At 33.8% G+C, this 19,121-nt stretch overlaps 1 protein-coding gene across 2 annotated transcripts in view; it reads left to right on the forward strand.

The window, feature by feature from the left end:
- Nucleotides 1-19,121, forward strand: part of ANTXR2 (ANTXR cell adhesion molecule 2) — a 158,466-nt gene that overhangs the window by 30,599 nt on the left and 108,746 nt on the right. For both annotated transcript variants that reach the window (XM_033214316.1, XM_033214314.1), the window contains exons 8-10: nt 7,501-7,561; nt 9,965-10,063; nt 11,846-11,915. In XM_033214316.1, the coding sequence (XP_033070207.1) occupies nt 7,501-7,561; nt 9,965-10,063; nt 11,846-11,915 (230 nt within the window). The remainder of the gene's footprint in view (nt 1-7,500; nt 7,562-9,964; nt 10,064-11,845; nt 11,916-19,121) is intronic.

The raw sequence follows: 19,121 nt of genomic DNA on the forward strand, positions 1-19,121 counted from the left end.
TTTATAAGGAGTTAATGTTATTCTTCCATCAGCAGTTTTATCCCAAAAACTCTGCAAAGGGAAAATACTTGGGTTTTGAGTTTCTCATGTTTATATATGACAGACTTTTTACCATACATTTTAAAGGAGGCGTTCAAGACACATCTTAAATAGGAGAGAAGGTTTCAATGAGAAAGGATAGTGACTATTATTGCAGGGATCAAATATTTAAAACTATCTTTAGGCATTTAATTCACGGGCACAATAGGTTGGAATGCAGACTTTTTATACCAAATATCAGAATTTAGAACTCAATATGTTTTTAAAAATTTTGTATTTGTATAAATTTTGGGGGTACAAGTGTAATTTTGTTACATGAATATTTTGCTTCAGGTTGAAGTCAGAGGTTTTAATATGGAATAAGATAATTGTACCCACTAAGTAATTTTTCACCCTTCACTCCCCTCTCTCCCCCATGCTTGTTAGCTCTTTTCTATTGTATATTTTCAGCAGACTAAAAGCACAAGTCTTACAAATAGTATTGTGTATACCAATAGCTATTTTGCCTAGACCGATTCCTCCTGGAAGTTCATACCTTTATCTTCTGCCTAACCTGTGCCCTATGAGAACAACCATAGGTTAAAAAGGTTTCAGATATCCCCTGATTCACAAATATAAGAGGGAAAGAAACTAAGAAAGGAACAACAGAGAAACTGGTGTTACAGGTAGACCTGTTTTTCCAATGTTGGGATCCCGTTTTAGAAGATTTTCCCTCATGCTGCTCATATTTCTTGCTTTAAAATTGTTAGACTGCCTGAATTTCCATCCACAGTAATTTTTCATAGCTTAACAAACATCATTTTGAGTTTACAATATTGATTCACATATTCACATTCAATATAAAGTATGAATGAATTCATGAGATAAGAATAGGTACATTGAAATGGAGTATTTTGGGAGATAAAGGAAACCTATATAGAGAGCATATTTAGAAAAGAAGTTACTGTGTGTCTAACAACCTAGGTGAGACAGTGAGGGGGAGAGGACCAAGGGCTAACATTCCATATGAAAAATTTACCCAATGTCTGCTCTATGTCCAGAAAAAGTATAGAGAAAGAAAGGAAAACACCCCCAAACTTTGGCCTCACATTTCTGAATGTCTTTTCTGTTCCCAATTCAGGTGAATTCTAAAATTTTAGAACTATGAAACCTAGATGTCATTCACATAGTTAGTGAAGAAAATGTGTTCTAATATCAAATAACAAATTTAATTTTTATAAGCAGAGTTTTGCAGTTTTCTAAGTGCTTGTTGCCTTCCCAAACCAAAGTTAGGGCTTGTGGTAGCTTGTTGTTCTAGTATGACTTCTGTTGTCTTTTAGGTTCTGAATGACGCTGAAAAGTAAAAACTACGTGTTTTTATCTGTGCAAAACAAATTTGAGGTAGAAAGCATTAATACAGTAAGACAAGAAAGAAACATAATAATAAGAGAGAGGGCCCTAAGTATTTGGCTATCCTATAAGTTACAAATTCATAGAATGATTAAACATTTTAATTTATCCAAAGTCAATGGCATTAGGAATTTAAAAACAAACATGCTTTCTATTACAAAGATGCATGCTTATGTTAGCACTATTCACAATAGCAAAGGCGTGGAATCAACCCAATTGCCCATCAATGATAGACTGGATTAAGAGAATGTGGTACCTATATACTGTGGAATACGCTGCAGTCATAAAAAGGAAAGAGATCATGTCCTTTGCAAGGACATGGATAGAGCTGGAAGCCATTATCCTCAGCAAACTAATGCAGGAACATAAAACCAAACACTGCACGTTCTCACTTATAAGTGGGAGCTGAACAATGAGAACACATGGACACAGGATGGGGGACAAGACACACTGGGGCCTGTTGGGAGTGGAGTGGGGAGAGGGAGAGTATTAGGAAAAATAGCGAATGCATGCTGGGCTTAATACCTAGGTGACAGATTGATGGGTGCAGCAAACCACCATGGCACATGTTGACCTATGTAACATGTTGATCTGCACATGTACCCCAGAACTTAAAAACAAATTTAAAAAAATTTGAGAAAAAAGGAAAAAAAATCCCAACAAATAAAAGTGAAAGCTTAATGATATACTTTTGAGGATAAGGAATAAGCCAGATTTTAGATTATTTTTGGTAGCATTACAGGAGTCCAGGCAAAACAGGCAGATACATTTCACTAGTTTGTTAAGAGTTAGATTTTGTAATGGTTAGATTATCCATCACAAACCTGGAGGGTGGTGGAAGGCGCTGGCTAGAAGAATGGGATTTGGACTCAATCAAACCTGGGGACAACATAGTTAAGAGCTAATTGTTCTAGGGCAGTTAAAAAAATCTTTCTAAGCCCCAGTTTCCTCATCTATAAAACATGGATAAAATATTTATTTATTAGACTTATGAGGATTAACTGAAAAAATTCATAAAAAGCACTTAGCATTGTTGCTGGAACATAAGTGTCCAACGAATGGGTAACGATTATCATGTTTGAAATTCTTTTGAATTTTGGACTACTGCTATTTGTACTTAATTAAGAAAATTTGACTTTTTGTCATCTATGTTAATGTTTGAGGACTTAAAACTAGGGATTAGGTAATAAGGTATTTTTTTTATTTGTAAATACTCCTTAATACTAATACTACTTTTTGAGTGAACAGATGCTTTGATAGTATACTTTTTCATGGTGATATCAAGTTCTTTGCCAATATGTATGTGTATGTGTCTATGCATGGGCATATATCCCGCAAAATATCAAATGATGAAATTTAGCATTTAGTGTGTGCATGACATAAACTACCCTAGTTTTTATTAAGCACTTGTTTTATCTTTAAATTTGACCTATTGGTCTATGGTGTTGTTAGCTCTTTCTAACATCAACTAAGGCTATATTTAGTGGAAACTATTTTCTTTTACCATTGAAACATAATAAAGACAGATGACAGCGTATATTAGAGGAAAAGTCCTTACAATTTTCTCTGTTGTACATATGATGGAGTTGCAAAGTATTAAAGATAATTTGTCATTTATTGTGGATGGGACACCTGATCCAATGTTCAGTCAGTCAATAATATTATTTAATTTGGCAAAAATCAACTAGAGTGTTTAGAACGTTTCTCCTCTTTGTCAGTTGTTTAGAGATGACAGTTTTAATATAATAGGCTCATTTTGGTTTATGCTATTTTTTTGTTTCCTTTCAATTTTTATTTTAGATTCAGGAGGTACGTGTGTAGGTTGTGCAGGTTTGTTACCTAGGTGTATTGCATGATACTGAGGTTTTGGGTACAGTTGATCCCATCACCCAGGTACTGAATATAGTACCCAATAGCTAGTTTTTGAACCCTCATCTCCCTTCCTTCCTCCTCCATCTAGTTTTCCCCAATGTCTACTATTCCCATCTTTATGTCCATGAGTACCCAATGTTTAGCTCCCACTTATAAGTGAGAATATGCAGTCTTTGGTTTTATTTTATTGCATTAATTCACTTAGGATAATGGTCTCCAGCTGCATTCATGTTGCCTCAAAGGACTTGATTTCATCCTTTTTAATGGCTGTGTTTTATTCCATGGTATGTATGTGCCACATTTTCTTCATCCAGTCCACTGTTGAAGGGCACCTAGGTTGATTCCATGGCTTTGGTACTGTGAACAGTGCTGTGATGAACACGCGAGTGCTTTTTGATGGAAGAATTTATTTTCTTTTGGATATGTGTCCTGTAATGGGATTGCTGGGTCAAATGACAGTTCTAGGTTCTTTGAGAACTCTCCAAACTGCTTTCCACAGTGGCTAAACTAATATTACCACTAGCAGTGTGTAAACATTCCCTTTTTTCCACAACCTCGCCAGCATTTGTTGTTTTTTTGACTTTTTAATAGTAGCCATTCTGATTGGTGTGAGATGGTATCTCATTGTGGTTTTAATTTGCACTTCTCTAATGATTAGCAACGTTGTGAATTTTTTTGTATGTTTGTTGGCCACTTGTATGTCTTCTTTTGAGAAGTGTCTGTTCACTCATTTTCGTATCTTGAACATTTCAACTTGTATAATTACTTGGTGGGAATAGACTATTAACTTTTGTTTTTGTAAAACTGTTCAAAAAATTCATGGTGTAAACTATTTGCATTCAGACATCAAATTATTTTGATTTCTAGTTATTGCTTTCTTAATATTGGAACATGGTAAACTCTAGATGGAAAAAGACAAATTTAGAACAAATTTTACTTTCTAAAAAGGCATAAATTCTCTTCTTACTCTTCTCCCTCCTCTCTATTTTTCATTTGGAAATGATTTTGATGAAATTTGTTTCAAATTATAGATTTCTGGATTTCCAGCATTCATAATTTATGGAAGAACTAGATGCTTTATCACATAAATTAACTTTATCCTGGCTCGTCTGTGTCCTAATAAGATTGTTGGTTTGTTAAGAAGACATTTTTAATATCCTCATTAATTTTTGTGTTCAATGTTTATTCCGTAAGCACTTATTAGTTGTACTGAAGGCACAAAACAACATGTAAGGCCCTGAATGTGCTGTATAGTATAATGCAATGTCATTACTTTCCTCAAAAAGTTTGTTTTCTAGTAGAAGAGGTGAGTTATGCACTCAAATAATATAATTTAAGGTCCAAAGAGATTTTTAAAAAATAAAACAAACTTTAGAGAGGAGCACATGCCATGGAAATTCAATTAGGTAACATTAGATTGTGACACCAATGTTATACTTGTGCTCTGACTACTTGCTTTTCAATGAATGTGTTACCTGGGTCACTTTTCCATTCAATTATATTATTTTTAGAAAAACTTATTTGATTAAAAGGATTAAAGGATTAATTATGAATATAAAATTAATGTAAATGTATTGTTATTAACAAATATATGCTATACTGTTTACTGCAGGATATATCTAACATTAGCTATCCTTAATCTCTGCTTAATTTAACTTGATTTCTTTAAACTCAGACTTTAATGGAACATAAATTGCTGAATCATCCTGAACCTCTTTTTTAAAATTAAAATACCTTGTAGGGGATACACAGGGCCTAGCTCCAAAGATGTACATCGTCAATAGTCCTTGAGGGTGTTTGTTCTTCAGTCTTAAGGAGATCTCCTTAGGAGAATTGCTCATTTGACCTTGCTTTCGGAACTCTCATTTATTTAGAAATGTTTTGATGGATTAGATCAAATTAAAAGACCAAGTCAACATATGCACAATTATCTTAAACATTGTGAAATCTGATTGACTTATGGTCAGTACTGGTAGAAGAGAGAAAACAAATATAATGTTACAAATTCAATGAGGTCATTCTGGATGCATATTTTTTGACATGATCTTTAGGAAATCCTTTTGTAATATTTTTATTTACTTTATTCTAAGGAATTGTAGAAAAATGGTTTCTGTTGCCAATAGATGTAATCTTTAAATGTCTCATAATATTCCTGGGTACTTGAAATATTTTTTCAGTAATGCTGATAAAGCTATGGCTAAATAATAAAGAGATTGTAAACTGAAAGATGCAATTAGTCTCCTTAATAAGATCTGTTTTAAGACAAATTCCTTCAGGACTGATAACAGACAAAATAGATTTGGGGGTTTTGTGTCTTCCTTTGACCTTTCATTTTGATGGTTCACTGTTGTCACTGTTATCTCAGATTGGCCAAAGCTATAGCTATAATGCCCATTTTTGTTATTTGGGACATTTTCAGCTTCATATTCCTTTGCAAATCTTTTCTATTCTATTTAGTTCAGAGTCTTATTATCTGAATTATGTCCAAAGTTTTAAAGATGTTAGTGATTTGAGATACTACCCTTCCAAGAGGGCACATTAACCTTTAACAAGGGTTCTTAATTCTTGAATCCATAAAAGTGAATGTTGGTTATTGTAGATGAAGTAGCAGACCAAGAGGAGGTATTGGGTGCAGAAAGGTCTTTGAGTGCCTATGGAATCTCTTTGGTCATTTCTGGATTTAAATAGGCCTCATCTGCAGTTTCTCAGATATAAAATTTTACAAGGTTTATTTTCTAATCACAAAATCTTCAATCACTATGTGAAAAGTTGAGTTTATTGGAAAGTCATCTTAAAAAGTACAAATGATTCCCTCTTTTCAGAGATGTATATTCAGCAACAAAGTTCCATAATTTGACACAGTTGATTTTAGGGGCTGAGAACTTATAGTTTTGCTGTTATTAAAGAAAGCACGGAAAGCATGTCTATTTCCTGCTACAGTCCTTACTTCCTATTCTAGTTATGAACAGTAGATGCTAGAAACTGCTCTACATCATCTGTCTTCAACCTCTGCCAGGAAAGGAATGTCAAGAAAGGCATTCTGGAGATCATCTGGAATTTGTCTGACTGACAATATCGTGCAGAGCAGGTCTAAAAATAAAGACAGGATTGTTGTCCGTGAAGAGCAGCTTATTTCATCATTGTTTTTCAGCTGTAGCCTTGTCCCTTGTGTGGTAGTTTCTGTTTCTCAGAACAAGCTAAGAAGAGCAGTTCTGTTCCTGTGTTCTGGGAGTGCTTGAGTACAGAGTCTGTGTTTTTGAAAAGAATATTGGCTCATATAAGGAGTCTATGCTCTGCAGTTGTAATTTTTTATGCATATAAGAGGGAATAGCACCCACAAGAATTAAGCCTGAGAAATGGAATAGAAATGCCACTGTCCAATGAAGAGAAGTGCTTTTTACATTTTATCTTTATTTTTATTTATTTATTTATTTGTTTGAAACGGAGGCTTGCTCTGTTGCCCAGGCTGGAGTGAAATGGCATGACCTCGGCTCACTGCAACCTCCACTTCCTGTGTTAAAGCAATTCTCCTGCCTCACCCTCCCGAATAGCTGGAATTATAGGCACGAGACACCATGCCTGGCTCATTTTTTGTATTTTTAGTAGAGACGGGTTTCACCATGTTGGCCAGGCTGGTCTCGAACTCCTGACCTCAAGTGATCCCTCTGCCTCGGCCTCGCAAAGGGCTGAGATTATGGGTATGAGCCACTGTGCCCAGTCAGAAGTGCTTTTTTGTTGATTGAGCCACCACACCCAGTCAGCAGTGCTTTTTTATTGTTACCATATTGGTCTTCTTAACGGAAAACATAACGGCGTTACTAAACAGGGGGTCTGATTTGTTATCTTGTTCTTGCTTGATTGGGAAGGTCAACATAGATTTTATGGCAGCAGGAAATTTTAGTTATCTATTCATACTCAAAGGTCATCAGACTTTGAGACAATGCTTACTTTTCCTGTGCTTATCCAAATTTACTTTAATCAAATAAGGATCCTACAGTACATAATCTTAAGATATACCCTGAAATACACTGCAGAAGTTTCCTAAGAACTGGTAGCTATATACGCTATAGTTAGTAGATTTTCTCTGCGATCTGTTGAAGTATGGAGAACACCTCAAGGTTATTACTAATCTTATAATTTACTTAACATTGTAATTTAGATCTATAGCTTGGTAATCTTTTTTTTTTTTTTCTTTTTTAGATACTAGCTCAGTCATGTACTGAAATCCTAGAATTGCAGCCCTCAAGTGTCTGTGTGGGGGGTAAGTGTTTAGAATTTAAAAATATCATGTAAGAAATTGTATTTTTTTCTAGCTAAAATATATGATATGAAACTCATGTTGGAAAAAGAATAGCAAAATTAACTTTTTTGGCATCTTTTTTGTGTAAGAATTTTTAAATAATTCCTTGAAATATTTCTATTTTAAATTCAAATTTTTAAGATTGGAATGTTATTTTAAATAATGAGCATATTGTGTGACAGGCTTTTAGAATCTTCTGTATATTTAGTTCACGTTTGAGACCTTTCTTATGGCAAATAAAATAAAATATGAAATCGTTTCTTTTGTCTGATTATACAAACAGTCAGATATATGTAGACTTTGAGCTCCATGCTTTGATGACCTGGTCAAAGTACAGAATCTGCCAGCTCAGGGCACATAAGGAAGTGACTTATGGACGGATGGCAGGAAGGAAGCAGGTGGCTTCATCAGCTGGTGCTAAGCACATACTCAGGTTTTCACACCTCCCAGCCATCCTTGCCCAGAAAGAGTGTGATTCTTTCTGGCCTATTTTATTTCTTTTTCAAGCCTGACCTACAGTTCATTTTAACCTGACTTTACTTTAAAAAGGAAAAATATTGGGTCTGGTGGGGGAGAAAATATGTTGTGTAATTTACCACAGAGCCTCCCAGCCTGTTGTGCGTGATCTCACACTCTGCATCTTCTAGATTCCCTAATGAATGAATATGGAGATGTTTAAGGGAAGTAGTGCATCTGAACATCCCAGGGAAGGATTATCTTTCCTAAAAGTGAAGGTTAATACATTTCTAGACATAACAAAGAAAAATAAATGGAAAAATAACATTAAAATAGTAACTATTATTTATTAAACTCCTGTTTTGTGCTGAGTGTATACTGAGTTGTTTGCATTTACAATTTTACCTAATCCTTATAACAACACCATTTGAAAGTTTATACATCCCTGGTTTACAGATGGGGAAGCTGAGGCAGAGACAGGTTCAGTACTTGCTACTGGTAATTACCCTGTTTGACCCTTGCCTGTCTGACTTTAATGGCCATACTCTTACCGAATCACATTTTAAGTTTTATCTGAACTTTATTTTAACTTGCAAGTAAAATTCCTTTCATGACACAGTAAATGAAAAGTGGGTTGGCAGTAGTTTCTTGCATAGTTAATGACTATATTATACTTGTATTATGTTAGATATGAGAAGTTTTAGAGGATTGGTGATGTTAAATTAAAATGGAGAACAGGCCTGAAGAAGCCCCAAGCTGGCAAAAACACTTAGGCCTCATAAGTAGCCTTAACCTTACTTGATTTGCAAATATAATTGGAACTTAATTTGAACTCTTTATTGCAAATGCCTATATTAAGAAAAATAGAATTTAAGTGCAACCAATCAAAAACAACCAGCAAACTTATATAACTAGGGACTTTCCACTGGGATAGACCAAATAAGGCAACTGTGTAACTGTAACCCATCAAATATTTTCTTTGGTTTACTTCCACATTGGTTCTATAAAAGCCTCCCCCTTGTATTCCCTTGGTAGAGCGATCAAACCACTTCTGATTTGGATCTGTCTAATTCAAGAATCGTCTGCTCAAATAAACTATTTAAAATTTTATTTGTGCTTCAATTTACCTTCTAAACAACTGTTAATTACTATTAAAATAGTTGATATACTATCTTGCAGCTTAGCAGTAAACATTCATTGTCAAGATATTTGATCAGTTAACTTTCATTCCAGCCTATTCTCTCACTCTCCACTCTCTAACATTTTTTGGTGCTTGCTTCTATTATAAATAATGGTACAGTAAGTTAAATAAACTTTTGTGACTGGCCATCAATTATTAGCAATCCAAAATACATCATCTTTTGATTATTTATAAATTTGAAACAGAAAATGAATCAGGATTAGTAAGGTGAAGAAGTGGTTAAAGAAGAATTCTGTATGGAACAGGCATAAAGAAAGTACTACATATGACTTTTCTAAGAACTAAAGAACATACATAATTAATTAGTTTTATTTACATTCCCAAATCTTAATACCTGAGAGTAGGGAAAAATAACTTTTTTTTTCCCTGATATTTTCCTAAGGATAGAAATCGAGGAAATTTGTATAGTATCTATCTGGGAATGACTGTTAATGCTTTCATTCACAGTCACTACTGGGAATCACTTTGTTTAGAAAATAAAATAATGCATCCCCATGTGGCAGTGAGTGGTATCTTCACTACATTTACCTAGCGGGTCTAAGAAAGCCAGAATAGTTGGAAATATAGAACTATGTCTTCATTGCTATTAGTTAACATTCATGAAAAAAATTATTCTATGCACCTTAATGCTTTCATTTCAGCTTGTCTTTTTTTTTTTTTTTTGATAAAGCAGTGATTAAAATGTTTATTTTTCCTTTTACTTCTAGAGGAATTTCAGATTGTCTTAAGTGGAAGAGGATTCATGCTGGGCAGTCGGAATGGCAGTGTTCTCTGCACCTACACTGTAAATGAAACATATACAAAGAGTAGGTCCCCAGTAATCTCAGTATTGTCTTAATCTCTGCAAAGCACATCAGCATCAAATGTTTTCTTTTTTTCTCTAACTAAAGCTGTGACGTATTTTTTAATCAAAGAAGAAAGAAATGAAGTCTGAATGATACAAATAGTAGTGATAATTACTTAATAGTTATTTGATAATGGCAACATTTGTTTATAACTTAATAAATGCTGGACCCTTTCCTAACTATCCTCATTGAAGAGATGATGGTTTGTGGCTAAAATAATGAAATTACTTGTATGTGGTGACACAGCTAATAATGGACGGAGCTGATATTTGAACCCACTTTTCCTGAGTGTACTTGGTACCTACTGTGTCAACCACATAATTTAATTGCTTCTTTCCTCAGGCTTCTTTCTTATCACACTTGCCTTAAAATCTAATTATCTTTGGCTTCTCTCCTACTTCTTCCTTTTTTTCTTTTTTTTTTTTTTTTGTCACTTGTATTCTTTATCTAATTTCCCAATAATTTGTTAGTTTATTGAAGATAGTCTTTCTTTGCCTTATAGATTTTTGCATCTCAGATTCTCACCCAGCATAGTGTTGGTTGATAATTTTCATATTTATTGAATTGAGTTTTAATTTTCCCTGTCCTTGACTTTTAAAAAAGCCAAGAGTAAGTTTTTATTTTCATTCTGAAAAAACCCTCCCTCTTAAATAGACCTTAGTTTTATGAGCATCTTGGGTATCTATATAAACGTTTTTCTTTATTAATTATTATATTGCCCTTCAAAATTTATATTGTAAGGCAGACTTTATAACTCTGTAAATTCTGGTAGAGTTATTTTTTTACATTCATCTGCCATTTTGCTGTTTATCTGAGTGTAAACACTCCAATTAACACAGCTTTGGCCATACACACAGTACCTATTCAATATGTGTTTACTGAATTAAAATGGTGAGGATCTCAGCATGGTAAATGTTATAATTAATTCCTCTCTTTTCTATTAAGATCACAATTTTAGTAAGGCAAAAATTTACAAACTCTCTTCATAGTAAGTTCCACAATTGAGTAGGACAAATTATTTTATTTTTATTCAGTAGTCATTTGTATCTAAGCATTAGCTTAGCCTAGCTCCTTTTGATTGCGTATTTGAGTTCATTATCAAATAAATGTATTTCATATTTAGCTACATAAGATTAAGTTTGTTAAAGTAAATCCTCAAATAAATGAAATTGGTATTTTCCTCTTTTAGATTCTAGAAGGATCAGTTTGACTAAGTAACTTTTCTGCATATTTCTAATCTAAATCATTTTTCTTGTATTTTATTAAAGTTACAAGGGCGATTTAAGTATGCGACTTTATAAAATGCATTTATTTACTGTAGACACAAATGTTTTATTACACTTGTGAAATGAGTTCATTTTCCTTTGGACATCTAACTTTCATCTTCCTTCATCTTTTCCAAAGTGTGCCTTTAAAATAACACAGAGCATTTATTTAAACAAATCTGAGATATTTAAAAAATTTAAGATAAAATATATTTTATAGTATCTAGAATGGTATGTGAACTTAGTCTAAGTCAAAATAATCCTAACTTATGATTTACCAGAACTATATGTCAACAGAGCATATAATCTTTCTTTCCATTTTTCATTCCCTTTTACTTCTCTTTCTTTAGTTGTTTTATGTTAATATATCTAGTATTCCACATTTGAACTCTGATTGAAGCATGCTGTTCATATTATTAATGAAACTGTGTGAGATGCCTAAAACTTTTTTTTAATTCAGTGGTATTTTATTTTCTAGGTGTAAAACCAGTAAGTGTACAGTTGAATTCTATGCTTTGTCCTGCACCTATCCTGAATAAAGCTGGAGAGTAAGTACTTAATTTAAAACCATTTTATAACATTTTTAGTAAAAACTTATTAAAAAATGGTGACATATACACTGGTCATTTTATTCTATCTTTTATTCGATATACAGAGCATTAAAAAGTAAGCCTTGGGCAAGCCACTTAGTACTAGGCAAGCAAGTTAGTACTTCAGCTATACTCTTAGTAGGTTGAAAATGCTAAAATGTGTTTTATCTAGTTTCTTCAATACTGATTAAAAAGGCTCTATGCATATTTATCTAGATGGGTTTGAGAACTATTATTAGAACCTATAAATAATCAGAGCCATAAACGTTATTTTAAACACACACACAGGTACACACACACAGTTCAAAAGTGAGATTTTCAATAATTACTATAGTATTTAATAAATATTGCTATTAAAGAGCATCAAGAACATGGCTAAAAAAAGGCACACCTTGCACTAGGAAATGCTTGTACATTTGTATTAACTTGTGCTTTGTGTTCCATTTCTGTTAAGATCTATCTTCTCATCTTCTTTTGTGTGGCCAAAAACCACGATATCTGCTAAAAAGAAAAATATGTTTAGTTTGGATGAAGGAGTCTTATTTGAATTGTTTATACACAAATAATTCTACTGGTAATTTAGTGTCCCCATTTGTGATTTTTTTTTCGGTTCTATGATGAAGCAAATGATTACAAATAGTTCAAATATTCTCTAGCCCAACAGTAGAGCATGTTTAAGATAGTTAATAGCATACAGTCTTCTAGGATCTCTTTATATAGATCTGATACTGAAAGCAGGGAAAAATTACATATACAAGGCCACAATCCAAAATCTGGATTAGTATTTAGAGACTGAAGATTATATTTTCCTCTGTGGAAACTAAGAAAATCATTCTAGCATTTTTAAGCTGACTTGAACATTTATCTTTTGTGGATACTTAAGTATTCAAGATATCTATCGTACATCACTTTTGGTCATGCAAGTAAATTGGAACAGTATCAGCTTTCTATTTTAAATAGTTTCAAAGAAGCTGCACAAGATAGCTTACAAAACCAAGAGTATTATTCATTTTCTGTATCATGTAATAATTTAGCCATAGGTGAATTAAATTGGCATTGGAATTTGAGGCAAGTCAGTTTCTTGTGGAGTCATCTTAACCCCAAGCACACCATAGGACTCGATGGCTTTCTGAGTAATCGTGTCTGTATTAGCCATGATGCATCTGTTGACTTAAAGTTTAGTCTTGTTTTATTGAATCTGTAATTCCAGGTTGGTCCTCCTGATTACTCCCCCAATCTGTCTCCCAAACTGTATTTTCCATTTTAGCCATTGGCAGCTTCATCATTTTTGTTGTTCAGGTAAAAATCTTTTGAGTCATTATTGATTTCTTTCTCTATCTTAGACCCAGTCTATCAACAAATCTTCTCAGCTCTAATTTCAAAATTTATCCAAAATCCAATCTCTGCTTTCTACCTCTACTGCTACCATTCTAGATAAAGTAACTGTCATCTCTTGCTTAGATTATTAGTCTCTCAACTGATCTTTCTGTTTCCGTCCTTCACAAGAGTGATCTTGTTAAAACAGGTCAGTTTATGTCATCTCTTCACTTAAGATTCTTGGTGATGAGTTCTTTACCCCACTCAGAGTAAAAGTCTAATTAGTGTAATACTATACCAGGTTCTACAGGGTCTTGTCTCTCACTCCCTCTCAGACTTCATCTTCTATTTGCTGTTTCTACTCAGTTATGGTCACACTGGCCTCTTTGCTGTTCTTGACCACATCTGCGCACTCCTGCTCCTGCACTTTTATACTTCTTGTTGCCTCTGCTTGGATTGCTCCTTCCCTAATCTAGAACTGTATATGTGAACTTAGTCTAAGTAAAACAAAAAAATCCTAACTTATGAATTACCAACACTGTATGTCAATGGAGCACATAAACTCTTTCTTTAAGTCTAATTCAAATGTCACCTTCTCAGTAAACCCTTTTCTGATCAATCTATTTAATCATGCAATCTTTCTCTTTTGAGTTCCTTTTTCGTGTTTTATTTTTTCTCCAAAGCCAGTTGTTTGTTTGTCTGTTATTATGTTTCTACTTCCTGCTGGAACATGTTTTATCTTGTTTCTTGTTGTATTACTAGCACTTAACACAATGTCCGATTCATAGTAGATTTACTAAATGTTTGGTGGATAAAAGGATGAATGAATTTTTATCAAATATTTTTGTTTACCAGTTAACATAAAGATCTGAAAGAGGTCATTTGATTGCTGGGATCAGGTACCTGTACCAGGATGGAGGAAAATGGTCAGAATTTTATTTTGGGGGCCATACTATTTAAAGCAGCAAAAACAACAGCAACAACAACAAAAAAACTATTTTAAATAATAGTGACTAGGTAAGGAAAGTAACTTACTTTCTTCTCTAAAGTAGTTATAAAATGCATTATGCCTTTTTTATCCCAGGCACTGATTTTGTTTTCTCTAGAATTTGCCTTTGGGCACAGTCTTCTTTTGAAGAGAATACCATCGAGGCTAGTGATAAACTTTAATTATTTGTAGATAGGTTAAATACCCAGGAGATACATTTTTAAATCACACATAGCATAATAAATATCAGACATGACAAATCATCATTCGTTTAGATTTTGACATTAATATTTCACCTACAAGCAAACTGAGAATGTTCTGGGACAGAGATGTGTCTAAAAGAATTACTTTTGCCTTTCTTTCCTGGACCAGGTACATGATACTATTGAAGCAAAGCTTTAGATTTTATTTGTTAATGTACTGGGTATTTGGGGACATCATTATTTATTTTACTTAATATGTTGCAAGTAATTTAGACCTTTCCTGTGCCTTGAATTTTCTTCAGACACTTTAGTAGGTGATGAGCTCTCTTATGAGATTGGATTGAAATCAACGCAATTGAAACAGTTTAGCCTTGTAAGGTGACTGATGCTTAATATGTTTGCCTAATTAGCTTTTGGCTAAGGATTCAAACCCATTAAGTAGCTAGTTAGTCTATGTTTCAAATAAACACATCTGGCCCAACAATGAATGAAGGTTTTTCCTGTGTGAGGGTGACAGATGTGGTGATAGTTCCCCTCATTCTCTCACTTAAATAATTAACAACATGCTGGTGAAGTAACCCTAGACAGAGAGCCTCAAAGCCAGATGCACAGTCTCAGAGCTGCATCCATGGGCATGTGCCTCATCTCATTAGCCTGCTCTATCTGTTCTTTACTTTTCTTTATGTTATTTCATGAATTGCACTTTGCTTGAGGATTATTCTTATAAAAACTTAAGTCTTGTGGATTTTGGTTTAAAAGAGCGTGTGGGAGATCGAGGACTAAGACTGTAGCCGAGTAGCTAGGACATAGGTCGTCATTTGGAATTTAATGTTATGGAGTAAATGAAAGTTAAAGTTATCTGGGCAAATCCTATCCAGGTATATCATTTTGGGCATTGTTCAGTGGGTCTTTCAATAACTTCTTTTTGATAGACCTGTCTGATAAATACAGAGATCTGTATTTATTAAATTTCTTTATTTGATATAGATATTTAGGCTAACATGAACAAACTCCTAGTATTTAAACAGAAAGAATGGTCATAGTAGTGAGGTTGTTGTTTTCTATTTCTTTTGTTGAACATAGTTTACTTTTAAAATGGTTTATGATTAAACAAACTGTTTTACCAAGAAAAATCTGCAGATTATTTAGGAATTTATTTCTAAAAGTGGTTCCTTTGTGCCAAACTGTCTTCCTTAGGTTTGAATAGGATGCATTCTCTGACATTCTTTGGATGTTCCCTAATCCAGGGCACTAGCCTCACAGTTTAATGTGCAAGTATTACAAGTATTTGCAACATGGGTTTATTCTCTGACCCTTGTTCTGTGAGATATCAACAATAGCACAGCTGTTCTGCAATAGTTGAGATCTCAAACCTGCAATTTGGCAAGAAGAACAGAACAAATTGGGTAAATATACATAAACACATTGTGAAGAAAGAAAAACAGAACAGAATGAACTGGAGTCTTATCCTACAGTTTGTTTGATGGAGATGATTTAAGGAGGCATATGGTATAGTTAAATGTGCTTTCAAAAACATTGGCCACAATCTTCTGGCAAATATGAAATAAATATCTAAATCAGATGAAACTGATAGTATTAGTTCTCTTAAAAGGCAGTGTGGGAAGACACTTGACAGAGTGTTTTGAGTAAGAAGTGGTGGGACATCACTGTATGTGGAAAATTTCAAGGAAAACTGAAGGATCATCGAGATGAACAGTGTAGCAGAGTTGAGGTTAGAGCCTGGCTTCGTAATAGAATCTTTTTATTTTCTTCAACTTTCTTTTTCTGTGTTAAGCCCAATCTATTTTTCCTGGAATAAAATTGATTAACTCTATTTCTCTTTCTTGGTTAGATAAATTCTGCCTTTACTGTAGTTTCTGTTCTTTCCAAAAGCATACTTACATCTGTAAGTGTATGTGTGTCTATACAATCCCTAATTCTCTTATGTTAGTAGCAGGTGATACAACCACACATTATTCCTTTTGCTTCTTGTAAGGAATGAGATTTTATTTTTTTGAAAAATCATGGATAGTAAGACATTAGTTATGTCTTTATTTGAATATAAACATTAGAATCATGATGATATGGGTTAAAGCAAAAGGCTTTCTCTGTTTCTCTACCCCACACTTCCTTGGTAGAACATTTCTCTTTTCCTTCACATGGTGCAGTTTTCAGATTATATTTATCAATGTGATAAGTTCACCTAATCTGCATTGCCTCTTCATCCTAAGTATTATATACAGTTCTGGAAATGTCTTTTAACACATGAACACATGGAGGGGTGGCTAATAAGATGTCACCACATATGGAAATGTTAAATGGATACAATTTAAAATATTGAAAAAAATACTATTCAGATGTGATGCATTAACTCTCAAGACATTGGAAGATCTGTCACATAACAGACAGATTTGACTTAGTCTTTATCGGTACAGGAGGAAAAAGGGTGGGAGTTAAGGGGAAGCAAATTTCAGATCAAAATAAGGAAGAACTTTCCAAAATTTAGAATTATTTGGTAGATGTTTGGATCATAAGATGGACACCTATATGAGGATATAGAGGATATTCCTGAAATAGGTACTTAAATCCTCTTACATATCTGCTTCTAAATTTTATATTATCAAAGCTTTTCATTATTACTAAATGTATTGGTCCATTCTTACACTGCTATAAAGAACTGCAGAGACTCAGTAATGTATAAAGGAAAGAAGTTTAATTGACTCACAGTTTTACATGACTGGGGAAGCCTCAGGAAACTTAGTTATGGCAGAAGGCTAAGGGGAAGCAAGGACCTTTTTCAAATGGTGCAGGAGAGAGAAGTGCAAGCACAGGAAAAACTGCCACTTTAAAACCATCAGATCTGGTGAGACTTGCCCACCATCATGACAACAGGATAGTGGGAACCACCCCCATAACCCAAACACCTCCTATCAGGTTCCTCCATATGGGAATTACAATTCAAGAATGAGATTTGGGTCGGGACACACAGCCAAACCATATCACTAAGGCACTTGAAATTTTTGGATAAAATGCGCTAAATTTGATTGATTTAGGCACTAAATTGACTGGATGATTGTTTTTTAAGTGTCTTTTAAGAATATTATTTTAAAAACACACAGCAAATAGTAAGCGCTTATTTTTAGTGCAATATTCAGAACAATTATAATACAGCTTTCCTGTGATGTCCAGTAAATCTCTGAATATAGCTCTTTTTCCTTCTGAAATCTAGAAATCTTGCTAACTGCAATTTTTGTTTTACCTATATACACATATTGAGATGCACTAAAATAAGTCATTTAATTCAAAAATCTTTTAGCCACTTTTAAAAAAGTATCCTTAGTCAAAACATTAATTTACATATAAACTCATTAGTAGACTGAAGTGCCTTTAAACTATTGATGAATATGGAACCTTATCTTCCAACTTAAAATCTTTATTATACATAAAACTATCATTTAAAAAGCACTGCAGAGCATTAGATAGTAGCACTTGATTTCAAAATATCTTAAGTCACCATAATTGTAATAACTTTTTGAGTAGTTGCCAGTTTAATTTTCAGTATATGCAAATTGAAGGTAAATCATTTATCACTTCCAGCAAATGTCTTTCACAATTTTATTTAATTTTTTCATCCTTTTTAATGGATCATAAAATAACAATCTTTTATTGGATATGCATAAAGTCAGAAGCAAATGAATACTTTGCAAATAGGTTACTGTGGATTGAAATGTCAATCATAATTCATGGAGTATAACATTTCTCAGATCAGAGTAGCTTTGACATATGGCACTGAGCCATTCTCCTGTTTTGGAACAGTCATGCGTGTTTAGACATTGAATACAAGTATGTGACTGTTAGGACTCAGTGAGTTTTATTTACTTAACTATATATCATAGTACTATTTAATAATTTCTCATGTGGAATGACTTTAGTACATTTGAATTTAATTTTATTACAATTAATTGTCAGTTGACATGAAAGTGTACTTTAGTCAATCTTTTTGTTACATTAAGTTGTTAAGCTTTCTTCTATCCTACTTTGAAAAAAACATATTTTAATGATGGAGCAAAGCATGGATTAAGATATTTGTAAGAAATATTAAACAATGTAGAAACAATTTACAGAAAATTAAGTTGAAAGAGTTGCCATTTCCCAGCATTATCTTCCCTTACCTCCCTGTATTATCTGCACCAGGTAACACTCTTGTCTCAGAAGGTTTTCCCTTGTCTTTTGTGACTTCATATTCTCACCCTAGCTGTTTCTCCTCTTTCTCCTCAGATATCTCTTTAGACTACTTTTCTTTTTACAGTCTCTACTGTCAGTGTTTTTTTTTTTCTTTGAGATGGAGTCTCACTGTCACCCAGGCTGGAGTGCAGTGGCATGATCTGACTGACTGCACTTTGGGCCTCCCTGGCTCAGGTGATCCTCCTACCTCAGCTTCCCGAGTAGCTGGGGACCACAGGCATGTACCACCATGCCCTGCTAATTTTCTGTACTTTTTGTATAGACAGGGTTTTACCATGTTTCCCAGGCTGGTCTCAAACTCCTGGGCTCAAGTCAGCCACCCACCTTGGCCTCCCAAAATGTTGGGATTACAGGTGTGAGTCACAGTGCCCAGTGTCCCCTCAGTTTTTATCATGGTTGAGGATACTTGAC

Source organism: Trachypithecus francoisi, unplaced genomic scaffold, assembly GCF_009764315.1.
Source record: "Trachypithecus francoisi isolate TF-2019V2 unplaced genomic scaffold, Tfra_2.0 Lachesis_group1, whole genome shotgun sequence".
Classification (NCBI taxonomy): domain Eukaryota; kingdom Metazoa; phylum Chordata; class Mammalia; order Primates; family Cercopithecidae; genus Trachypithecus; species Trachypithecus francoisi.